General features: G+C 42.1%; 1 protein-coding gene across 4 annotated transcripts in view; it reads right to left on the minus strand.

Annotated features, from left to right (window-relative positions):
- Window positions 1-13,176, minus strand: part of MCTP1 (multiple C2 and transmembrane domain containing 1) — a 669,880-nt gene that overhangs the window by 71,773 nt on the left and 584,931 nt on the right. For all 4 annotated transcript variants that reach the window (XM_075543074.1, XM_075543073.1, XM_075543072.1 and 1 more), the window contains one exon: window positions 9,939-9,992. In XM_075543074.1, coding sequence (XP_075399189.1) covers window positions 9,939-9,992 — 54 coding nt within the window. The remainder of the gene's footprint in view (window positions 1-9,938; window positions 9,993-13,176) is intronic.

Below are 13,176 nucleotides of genomic sequence, written 5' to 3' on the forward strand. Positions count from 1 at the left end.
CAACCCCACACTTCAGCCCCCTGCCCCCTTGCCCCCTCATTTTTGCCAAATTTTCTAGGTGGATCTTTTAATTAAATTCTCATAGCCCAGTTGCCTCTCGGGCGGGGCATCCTGGAGGAAGATGTTCATCTAAGCATGTGGGGGTTGGAGGAGAGCTGCTGCAGACCAAGATGAACACTGCGCGGTGTCCTGGTGGAAAGTCCGGCACAGATGGAAACATAAGAGCAATTCTTTGGAAAGCTAATTCTGCCCCCCCCCATGACCTTAATATGGACCATAAATATTTCATCCTATTTTTCAATGATTTTTTTAGGTGTCCTCAAGTTGATTTGAACTCATGGTGACCTGTGCACGACAGCACAAGACTCTTCGCGGTCCTGTGCCCATCGATGCAGCCATTGTGTCAATTCATCTTGTGGAGGAACGTCCTCTTTTGTTGCTGCCCTTTGGCATTCCAACCAGGATGCCCTCCAGGGACTTGTCTCTCCTGATAACAAGTCCAAAGTACACAAGACAAAGTCCCACCATCCTTGCCTCTAAGGAGCACCCTGGTTGAACTTCATCCAAGACAGGTTTGTTTGTGCTTTGGCAGTCCCTGCTACTTTCGATGTTCTTCGCCAACACTGTAATTCAAATGCACGGACTCTTCTTCAGTCTTTCTTACTCAATGTTCAACTTTTCACCTGCATATGAGGCAATGAAAATACCATGCCCTGGGTCAGGTGCACCTTGGTCCTCCAAGGAAAATCCTTGCTTTTTGACCCTTTAAAGAGGTATTGTGCAGCAGATTTTACCAATGCAATGTTTTCAATGATAGAGTATCAATAATACAGACTCTGAATCTTTTTTTTTGGGGGGGGTGCAATGTAGTTCATTGATTAATTATTTGATTAATTAAATGATAGACTTTGCAAATGATGATCTCATTGACACAGTATAAACTCAATTGAAAATATTTTAGAGGATTCTTGGAAATCTCACAATGCCTAGCCTCATACAAGAAAATCTCAGGGGAAAGGGGAACTGATATCAAGGAGTTCGAGAAGGAAGAAAAGGTTTTGAAACTGATTGTGGTAGCAATTGGACAATACTGCTTGACATGATTGAACTATGGAATGGCAGTATGTCTGGATTAGCTTCTAATAAAATGGCTTTTTAAAAAAGAGAACATCTCAGGCGTTCCCATTCTGTTTCTTACTGCGCTCCTTTGCCAGTTCATGTTTTCAGAACTTACTTCCATGACACTGAAAAGCCAGTCAACTGGATGTCGCAGGTACTAAGCCACCGCTGTGCCACAAACTCCGCAAATGCCTCTCAAGCCAGACTTCAGCCTCCTTGTGGAATTTTTCGGAGCTGAGTTAAAAAGTACTTTTGTATTATTTGTGAATTTGCACTCATCTCAAATGTTGGTGGTTATAAGCACCCCTGTCAAGAGGAAGGTAGTGAGAGCAACTGAGATGTAAGACTTTATAAAGCTGTTTCAGAGTTGCTGTAAAATAATTCAATTGCTATTTCAAAATATGCAAGAAGTGTGTGTGTGTTTCTTTCTTCTTGGGTATGAAATCTATAAGTTTCTACAGATTATCAATGGGTCTGAAATCTAATTGGGGCCAACATTCACTGTCCTGGAGTTTTGTGGGACTGAATTTTTCTTCATATAAAACATATAAAAATGCCATATTTAATTAGGTAAAAAGATGAAGTGTGTATTACGAAGAAGTGAAATTCTACTGACAAATAAAGTTAATTAGGCCATGCTGCTCCATTGTTGTTGTGAAGTTCTGTGGAGCCTGTGCTGAGTGGAAGGCCCGATGAGAACTGAACGTCTCCCAGCCCGCACCATCCTCACAATCATTACGATGCTTCGGCCCGTCGTAAAGTCCCGTCATCAGTCCACCTTACTGGGAGTCTTCCTCTTTTTCACTGATTCTCTACCCAGTATGATGTCCTTTTATAGGGATTTGTCTCCTCCAATACCAAGTCCAAATTATTTAAGAAGTCCTGCCATCCTGGTTTCTTAAGGTGTGGTCAGGCTGTACTCTTCCAAGACAGATCTTTCATTCTCCTGACATTCCATGGTACATTTAGTGTTGTTTGTTGTTGTTGTTGTTTTTACCAATACCATCACTCAATATGCATAAATTTTTTGCCCTTATCCACTGTCCAGCTTTTGCATGTATATAAGGTGACTGAACATATCTTGGATCAGGGACATCTTGACTTTTACTGACTCACTATACAGATTGAATACTCATTCATTGTCATGGAGTTAATTCTACTCTGTTGCTGTTAGGTCCCATTGAATCAGTTCTGACCCATGGCGACCACATGCACAACAGAACAAAAACACTGCTCTGTCCTATGCCATCCCCACGCTTGAGCCCACTGTAGCAGCTACGGTGTCAGTCCATCTCAGTGAGAGCCTTTCTATCTCTTGCTGCCCCTCCACTTTACCAAACATGGTGTCCTTCTCCAGGGACCGGGCCTGACAAAGTGTGTAAGACAAAGCATCACCATCCTTGCCTCCTGGAAGCTCTCTGGCCATACTTCTTCCAAGATGGATCAGTTTCTCATTTTAGTCTGTGGTATTTTCAATATTCTTCTCTAGCAGGACAAAGTAAAATTGCCCCTGTGGATTGCCAAGACCGCGGCTCTTTATGGGATTAGAAAGCCTTATCTTTCTCCACCAGATTGAGTATGAATGTAAAATCAGGACATAAACCTTTCCTGATCTTCAGCCAAGTAGTATTTCCATTCTCTGTTTGAACAACTGCTTCTTAGTCTTTATACAGGTCTATATGAGCACAATTAAGTGTTCTGAAATTCTCATGCTTTATAACATAAGCCATCAGTTTTTATGATCCATACAATCAAATGCCATTGCACAGCCAATAAAACACAGATAATCATCTGTCTGGTATAATCTGCTCTCAGTCAAGATCCACGGGGATGGGAAGAACTCCTGTTTTACACGTGCCCGGTATCATCAGGATACGCAATCATGAAAAACTATCTACTCCCTCTAGAACCACGTAGCAACATTGGCACTAGAAGATAGCAGAGAGATAATCTAGTTGAATCCCTTCTTTTTTAAATGAAGAAATTTGTTCAGTCAAATTTGAGTTACCGAAGTTGACATAAATAATAAAGTGTAGAACTCTGACTAACTCTTCAGATTTCTGATACCAAATTTGGCATTTATACCCTCTGTTAAGACAATGTTTTTCAGGAAAACTTTAAAGTGCAGCCGCATATTACCTGACATATTGTCTTTAAAGTATTGAGGCAGGACAATAGGGAGACACACCTTTCATCTCAGATCTGGGTCCTTCCCTTTTAACTTTCCTCTTCTCTTTACTGTGCTTCTGTGTCTTCAGCCCTTTCCTGCCACTTGGGCAAAGGACTGTGTGGATGGCAGAATACATGTTCCCTAAAGGCGTCGACATCCCCATCCCCAGAATTGGTGAAAATGCTGTTCTACATTGTTGTCTTAGGGTGAGTTCTGTAGGGAAATAAAACTCCTGAAGCATATAGATCGATCTACAGAAAGGTAGATAGATAAATAGAGAGAAGATAGATAGATTAATTGATTGATATCAGGGAGATGGCTCATGCAACCGTAGAGGCCAGCAGGTTTCAAGTCTGATGTTAGAGATCAGGCTGGCGGCTTCTACTGGCTGCAAGGGTTAACTAATCCAAATGGGCAGGCAGTACAGCTGACCACTGGCTTGACTCGTCCAAACGGGAGGTCAGATGATGACGACAAAGGTGCTGAATTCCGAGTGAGCAAAATGCGTGAGAGATTTGCCATAATGTCCACATCTACTGGAGCCAGGCATACTTCTGAGGAAGCTTCTTTTCAACTGATTGGCTACCATACCAGATCTCATCATGGGAGTAATTACAGTATATCACATTTCAAACGAGGGAAAGTATGTTATAACATAACTGCTAAACTCCATCAAAATGGACAAACCACTGAGAATCATAGTTGACATACAACTTTACTATCACAGTGGCCAGGGGGAATGAAGGTAACAGATGTAATTAAGGATTTTTTTTAACTGATTCCAGGTCATGTGACCACCTACTCAGTACCTGTAAGCGCCAACAGACCCTCCAATGAAAAATGGACTCTTCTCCTTTTTAGCTAAGTTTATTCTTACTTGTTCTTCTCAGAGAATATCATAAAAGGAAAGAAATAGTCTCCCTGGGCCTGCTTCCTGACAAGGCATCCTACCTCTGATCAGACTCATATAATAAACAAGTGGGATATATTATCCTATGATTGCAATATATACCTTAGTTTTTAACCTCCTGTCTGAGATGTCTGCTAGCATCTTCTCAAGGACACAGTTAGGCAAGCAGGCTTTCCTGATTTGTTTATTGTAGAGTAGTTGGGTTACAGTCTAGTAACAGATACGCAGAAAGAACACACATAGTGTCCCACATGTGCTTAGACAACCTGGGGAGGCAGAATCCTAATCGGGCTGCTGACATGGCTATTCTGAGTGCACACAGTCCACACCGTCTGATGCGTGTGTGTGTGTATTTGTGACTACTGTGACTCTCGGTCCATGATTAGTTAGGTTAGCTCGAGCAGGCCTGAACTCAGCAAGTGCCTCCTTAAAGGGCTTGTGCTGTGCTGAAGAATGAAGTTTGAACAGTAAGAGGGTCCCCAAAAAGGGAAATTCTTCAATGATTAATTAAAAGATAGACGAGACGATGTGAAAAGGACATGAAGATGGCTGGTAGCAGGCTACAGAAAGCAAGAGAACAAGACTTCAGTCCTACAACCATGAATAAACTGCGAGATTCTGGTGTGCAGAGGACTATGGGTAACGATGGAAGCCCAAGATACATCCGTGAGCTCTACAGAGGAAATAGCCTCCCATGATTCCCCTCTATCCCTAATGGAGGGATGGGGATCAACTGGTTACTGAACAGAGTGCACTGGAGAGATGACTATAGGCGATCACAAGGATAAACCTGACTTGAATGGTGAAAACCTTTTCCCTTGATCCACCCTCTGATACATGTTGGACCAGATCTGGTTTCAACTATCTCTCTCTCTCTCTCTCTCTCTCTCTCTCTGTGTTTTTCTTCTTTCTCATATTGGGGCTTATATCTGATGTAATTTGTCATTGTGGGTAGCCCTCTTGAATTTTTGTTATATGTGTTACTGTTTCTCGGTATATGAAACCCAGGATTGGTGACCCTATAGACATAGCAAGCAGAATAAGGGTTCCTGGGGGGTAAAGTGGGGAAAGGAGGTAAAGAGGAGTTGTTATCAAGGAGTTCAAGAAAGAAGAGAATGTTTTGAAACGGATTGTGGTAGCAATTATACAATACTGCTTGATGTAATTGAACTATGGAGTAGGATATTTATATTAGCTCCCAATAAAATGGTTTTGAAAACAGACAGACAAAAAGAATTGCGTTTGGCCAACAAACCAAATGGGCTTGAAAGTGCATTCTTCTTCAGAGACTGCAGATGAAAACCCATCCTGTCTCCTGAGCAAAGAACCCTGTTGAACCAACACCAGACTTTCAAACTCCTGAACTAAGAGCTGACATACAGGTGCTATTTTGAGATCCTGAGTTTGTGACAATTTGTTATGCAACAGAAAATGAATAAACAAATACAATGGTGTCCTAGATAACGGTCACTTAGGAATATATATAATATAAATATATATTTATACACACACACATATATATATATTATATTTCTTTCTTGCCTTATTCAAAGCCTCAGTCTGTTTCCCTTCCATGCAGTTATTTCCTTAAATATAATTGGAAAATGCTATTTTGTTAGATTAACATCGTCTCTCATACCACATATAACAGTTCTCTCTCCCTTTACCTCACCCCACCCCCACAGTTGACTTGAGATGCAGAGACTTATGCATCTTGGGTAGGTTACATACATATCTAGGGCTTGACAAATCAAACCAGAAAATACAGACTTCCAGAATTAAAATGAACAATCTGTGCATTTTTAACTAGCTGAGATATGTTTCATTCCATGGCATTGAGTTTTCTTGAAACACAGTAACCTTGACATAATTGTTGAAGAAAAAGGGGAGGCAGTGTAAGCATAAATGCCTGAAGACTTTAATATCTTTTATCAATAAACATTACTAGAATGTCATGCATTTGAATGCCCGCTTTTCCTGAGGAAATCCTGCATTCTATCTTCTGCTTCCTGATATCGCAACCGGATCTTATTACAAGGATGGGAAGCGCCATAGGAAGCATGTCTAAAGTTTTGAAGCTACAAAACAAAGGCTCATCTTCGTTAACTGTCTAGATTATGCAGCTCGACCACTGTCTTATTATGTACAACATGGTGAAAAACACTATTATGTGGCTTACTGACTACCCCACCAATGCAATGTAGCTAGGTCTGATTTGCTATTAACCACATGGGTCGGATTTGGTGTCAGGTGAAAACTCTAATCAAACCGTAGCTTTGTGGTTGATTGAGAGAAGACTCTCCAACAAAGGGAACTGAGAACACAGTATGATGTCTCTCTCACAGTTAATGCAGTCATCGCCAGCACAGTTTAACACAGTGCTTCTGCATCATGTAGATGCCAACACATTAACCGGTCAGTGATTCATGACACTGACCCCTCACCATTCAAAACCCATCTTCTCTGCTTCGTGGAAATGGCGGAAGTGGATTATGAGAGAAGCCACCTCATTGCAGGTTTAGGCAAATGTGGACAATGGATCCTAGAGTGAAGGAAAAGTCTGAAGATCACGTACCCTCAGCTGAATAATGATGACCAGCTTTAATAAAAAGGATGAATTCTAGGGGGAAGATTACTTGCAAGACCAGAAGCTGAAAAAAAGTTTAAGATGTGGAGTGCCAGGTGAAAATCCATTCAGGACTTCGTCATGACTAAGGTGCTCATGAACAAGAAGTCCTGATGGAAAGTGATTCGCAAAGTGAAGTGTAATCTTTATCTGCTTCATCTCCTTGTACTAGTTAGTGACTTTGCCACTGACATAGTCATGCTGAGGGGAAACACTCCAAGCTCAAGTGAAATAAACGACTTCAGTTGATGCCCACAAGGGCCCTGTCAAGTGGCCCGTGACTCGCCCTTTCATTGTGAGTGACTAATATCAATGCTGGCTCTAAAGAAAGACACTTTTCATAATCGGCCGACAATCTGCTAAATGAAAGCATATGGGTGAGCTTAGGCAAAGCCTGCCAGGGGTCTTTGCTGGATGGAAAACAGGTGCTCCCGCTCTGTGCCACGGAATGCCCCATTTACCCCCAAGTCCAAAGGTTAGAGGACTAATAGCTCTGCCTTGCGGTAATCAGGGAACGCCAAGGCACTAACCCTGGTGAAACATCTGGGACATATTTTACATACTTGCAACATATGCTTCAGGTTCAATTAAAGTGAGGCTTTGGCACATTTATTAATCTTTTTTACTTTTATCCTATAAGAGGACCCACTGACCTGACCCCACTCTTATGCCACATGAGAAAACAGAGAAATGATGAGAGCTGGAGGTCAGAACTTGCTCGCATGGCAAAAAGACACATTTGTTTTCTCATGAAATTCCATTACGCACGAGTCTGTACACAAACTTTAAATAGAGGAACCAATGAATTTTTTAAAGTAGGAAATTACCCTTCTCCCATTGCGACATACTGATAGCCCAGACTTACAGCACGTACCACTGTGAGAGCCAGCCAAGAGGTGGATGCTGGCAAAGGGAGACTTGAAGGATCCTCTCATACTTCCATTTTATGTAATACAGATTTTCTACCTCACGACGTCCACTCTAAGATTCTCTCCTCCATTATGCAAGCACTTAAAAGTCTATTGTAAATTATTACACTTGCCTCTTTCTTCTTCTTTTTGTTTAGATATGCTTTTATGCCATCAATTGCATTATGAATAAAAATACCCTCTTCATATATCGCTCAAATAAAGGGACTGGATTTATGAAAATCAGCCCACGATCCTTTCATATGGAAAACACACTGTGTAGGCATCTGGTATGGAAGAATAGAGTTGAATTCACCCAGTAATTTAAGCGCTCAGTTTCAATCAACTTTGGTAACTAGATCTGAAAATGTGTTAGAACCAGGGTGTTGATTTCAGACCACCGAACATTAGATTACAATAGATGCCACTCCTGAGGATTGGTGTCATTTCCACCTTGGCATGTTGCACTTGACATCTGTGTTTTGGTGAGGTGGTTAACAAGGCGTGCCAATTTGTTCTCCATCCCTAACACTCTCTCTTTTAAAACATGACCCCCCAAAACAAGAGATTAGTGGTTCCAAATAACTGGATACACACACACACACACACACACACGGACATTGAAGGAATAGACTTCGCTAAGGGTCTCCCTGGATTCACATTTCGGGGGAAATGCCTGCTGCTAGGATGGGTCTTTATGGTGGCTTTAATAATAAAGCAGCACCAAGCAAGGGGAAATGGCCATAAATGAATGGCAGCTCAGTGTTTATCAGCAAAGAAATGATGATTCAGAGCTGGCATGTTGAGTTAAAATACAAGCTCTCTATAGCTCTACCACTGACCTTAACAATAAATCACATCATTTATTGCCAGAAGTGTATGCTCATGTGATTTAACATTAAAAACAAGCACATATGTGTTTTTGCAGAAAGGAGATTTTGTTAGTTTATGTTTGATGATGTTCCTAATGACTAAATGATATACAGAAGAAAAAAATTCACATAAAAGCTCTCTCACTTGAAAAATGTTTGCAAAAGCATTAGAAGGGAGGAGTGTGTGTGTGTGTGTTTCTAGTTTCTTTCAAGCATAGAATATCATATCATTCAGGGGAAAAGATCATTTCGGAGGTTAACTAATCACTGAATTTTTCTGAGACACTTCTAATGCTCGCTTCTCACATACAAATTCCTACACCGGGATATAACTGTACATCTCTACTGGAAGCAAAGGTCAAGAGCATAAATTAAGATACACTGTTTTCTTCTCCTTTCTTCACAAAAATTTCATTGCTTTCCTACAACAGAAGTCAGATAGGTTCTGGCGAAGGTCAAAATCTGGTTTTATATGCCGAGCAATATGGAAATAATTAATGCGATTTCCCCTCCCTTTCCAAAGCCCACGCTGGAACTTTCCAGATTTGCACTCTAAAAAGCCCAGGGAGGTGATAAGGCAGCATCAGAATCTGCCTGCCACAGGAAGCTGTCCTTCCAGCCCCAGCCCTTGCTGCAGTGGTACAAGACCACTCTAATTTCCTTCCTCCCGTGTCCCCTCTCCCCAGGGCCCAACCTATGCAGGCAGTCTCCGACAAGATCTGTTATTTCCTGTGGTCACTATCCCCGAGCCAACCCGCCATAGAAGTGCAGGCCTCTTTGACGGACCTTTCCATGCCCAGAGCCACCGGCCGTTCCAAAGACAGACCATGACAGGGGAGCCCAGGGCTTATTTAACCATCCCCGGAGCATTCCGCACATGGGGCTCTTTGCCGAGCCATTTGTGTTTTAAAGGCACAGATGACAATGGCCAGGTTCAAACTCATGCAGGCCGTCGCTCTTTTTCACTTCCCTCTCCCCACCCCCCAAAAAGTAGTCCAATTTGTAACACTCAAGATGGGACACATTTTTGCCCTTCAAAACCAGTTGTCACTGCTGTTATCTTCATGAGAGCTATCAAGTTCCAGACAAGCTGAATGATTTTATTTTTGTTCCTGGCAGAAAAATATTTGACCCAGCTCTGGACAAAAACGAAGAGGATTTATAGCCTCCTCTCCCTCTTTGCAACATGCGGTGGCATTGTTAGGGTGATAAACAGCAGTGTCCAATTTTCCGGACTCAAACACTTCAACTCCTTTTTTAACTGTCTGTGAAAACAGTGTCATGTCTACACCCCCCGTCCCCCAGGCACCCAAGTGCCGGGAAAGATAATTACCTTGTCATCTTTGTCATCTTCGTCTTCCTCGTCCTCCAGCATGTCCTCTACTACCTGCAGACAGAAACACAAGTCGTTGCTGTGATCTTCAAGGAGAAAATTTTGTCCTGTCATTTGGAACCTCTTGGAATGAAAACTTTATTAACATTCAAAACAGATGCACCAAGAGAGGATGTTTGATCTAGAGGTCGGCCTAAGGAAAATGCGATACCTTTCATTTATCAAAACCCGGCGACTCTAGTTGTAGGGAAAGCCCCGGGACAACTTAAAGAATCTGAAATCCCCACACAGTAAATGAGCATTAATTTGGTGAGTGCTTTAAACCAGGGACATCTCCTTCCTATGTGTCCTCCTGTCTACATTCACCTGACATCTAGAGCTTGGTAATTAAGCATAAAATAACTCTGTGATTTCTTATTTACTTTTCACCAAATGCCCAGATAAAAACTACTTGCTTCAAATGGTTCCTGCTGGTGTCTATGGCATAAGATCAACACAGTGCTGGCGGGCCCCAGTTCTAATGCTCACACACATCAGTCACCGGTTGATCTTTGTCGTGTTGCTTGGCTTGCTTTTGTGGGTTTCCTGGCACTTACATGTTTAATTCTCTGTAATTGTAAACGAGGATTATAGCACGAGCAGAGGCACTATTATTAAGAAGAAAAATGAGAAATATATCCTATACTCAGGTATGTATAATAGGTGTGTGTGACCCACACAGATGGATTTGAATGAATGTATTTTCGCTAATGGTTCCTACTCAGCAGAATAGACCAGTCACTTTGGACATGCCAAGAGATTTCATATTCTTGCTCACTCTCTAAATTCATACTGAAACACACACACACACACACACACAGCAAGAATTCACCCCATTTCAGGTGCTTCCTAATTATCTTACACACACACACACACCCCACACACTCATTATATAGAAGTTGAAATTTACAAAAAAAAAAAACCTCTTAAAGTTGTTATAGTTCAGATAAATAACAATTTGGGATTGTGTATGTGCCATTTAGTATCATTTAAAAGCTCTTGTGATGCTTTTAAAATACATACAATTTCTATCTATGGATCCATACAACCTGTCTTAGAAGAAGTAAGGCCAGACTGCTCCTTAGAGGTAAGGATGGTGAGACTTCCTTATACATATTTTGGACATGTTGTCAGGAGAGACCAGTCCCCGAAGTGGGGCATCGTGTTTGGTGAGGCCGAGGAAGGCCCATGAGGAGATGAACTGACCCCATGGTTGCAACAACGGGCTCAAGAAATAGGAACCTATGTGGGTGTGGTGCAGGACATGGTAGTATTTCACTCTGCTGTGCTGAAGGTTGCTATGAGTGGGAACCGACTCAATGGGACCTAACAACACCAGCATTTCTGGGCAGAATCAATAGGACATGATTAGGGGTAAAATTGACCTATCATCTAAGAGCACAGGGACACCCAGTCTTCTTTTATTTGAGTTTATAACATGGACAGAGATTTTTCTATGAATAAGAACTAATCAGAGTTCCACAAACTAAGAAAATACGTTAGGACTCTCAGTGATTCCTAAATATTATTCCTAATATTCAAAAAGCATCAGCTGAGGTTTAAAATTACAGTTCCAGGTCTCATGAACAAGGAGGTGACCCAAAGCCTTCACCATCCGGTGACATTTTTTCCTAATTTAATGCCACACTTTAAATTTTATATTAAATGACAGCACTTTGTGGTCTTTCATTTGGACATTAAGCCTTTCAAAAGAAGAACAGTATAAAAATATGTTGTTTCTCCACAGGGAAAGTGGGACCAGACTTCAACCCAGTGCCGCAAGGTGTGAATGCAATATCCCGGCGTGGAGGAGGGAACCAGTGGAGAGGTCTTGGAGACTGGCCCCAGCACCATAAATTAAGTGGATTCCTGCCCCTCCCCCCAAAAGAATTTGTTCCAAAGGACAACATTGACTCTGAAGCTCCGGGAGATGGACATATCTGATCAGAGCACACGGGAGCAGATGAAGGGGCAGGAGGAGAGAGTGGAACACAGCCTGCCCCACCAGGCCGTGAGGATGATGTTCCTGAGTAGAGCAGCTAATCCACAGAGAGGACAACATGGCTGGCCCCACTATGAGAAATGATGCCAATCAGTGACTAAGGGTGATACAGGGGACAGCACCGGAGACACAGTGTGGGAATTGCACCTGACCTGCTCCCACCACACCGAGGCAAAGCACTGGGGGAGTGCAGCGGAACAGCAAGGGAATGGAGTGGCAAGGTCCCCAGGGAATGCTGAAAGTGGACTTTGGGGCCAGGGTGTGGTGCCCCAACAGACTGGACTGGAAAATGCTCCTAAGGGCCAGCAAACGATCCCTGAACTAACTACAGCTTTTCTTTTGTGAAAAAAAATGTTTCTAATGTCTTGTGAGAATTTACACTTACTATGGGGATATAAAAAACAATTCAGTTTTAGCAAGTGTCAAAGATACTTGAAATTCTCTCTAACCATTTTCTTCTTCATCCATTCCATAGCTTTTGTTATAAACTTCCTTGTCCAAGGCACATGGTGCTGGATATTGTGGGATCACATGAACAGCACACAGCCACGGGGTCTCCACACACAGTAGCCCTCACATGTTTCTAATCAGGATAGTCTAAATGGGGACAACCAGTTAATCTTTCATGTTAATAGTTAATTTCCCCAAGTTTGAGGTAGTCCACATCTCTATATATAGAACAGCAGTGACAATTGAGGTGATATGTGCCCGACGATTCCCAGTTGGGCTCTTTGAAACTGAGATTTGAAAAGGAAAGGGGGACACAATGTTTTAGAACATTGCAAACTGTGCTGCACCCCAGGAATTCAACTCACACACTTTAAAACATGACTTTTACGTGTTGTTATTACATGCCGTTGGGTTCGTTCCAACTCATAGCAACCCTTTGTGCAACAGACTGGAAGACTGACTGGTCCTGCCCCATCCTACTGTTCTTGATCGAGCCTAGGGTGCTAATCCGCCTTGTAGAGGCTCCCCTGGTTTTTCACTTTGCCAAATATGATGTCCTTCTTAGGGACCAGTCCCTTTGGATGACACCTCCAAAGTATATGAGATGAAGTCTTGCCACCCTTCCTTTAAAAAATTTAACAGTTTTATTGACATATAATTCACATGCAGGCCAACAGTTTAAACATATTAAAGTTGTACAATCACTACAATACATTTCAGAACATTTTTGTCTTCCTTGAAATTATT

This window comes from Tenrec ecaudatus, chromosome 2 (genome assembly GCF_050624435.1).
Source record: "Tenrec ecaudatus isolate mTenEca1 chromosome 2, mTenEca1.hap1, whole genome shotgun sequence".
NCBI lineage: Eukaryota > Metazoa > Chordata > Mammalia > Afrosoricida > Tenrecidae > Tenrec > Tenrec ecaudatus.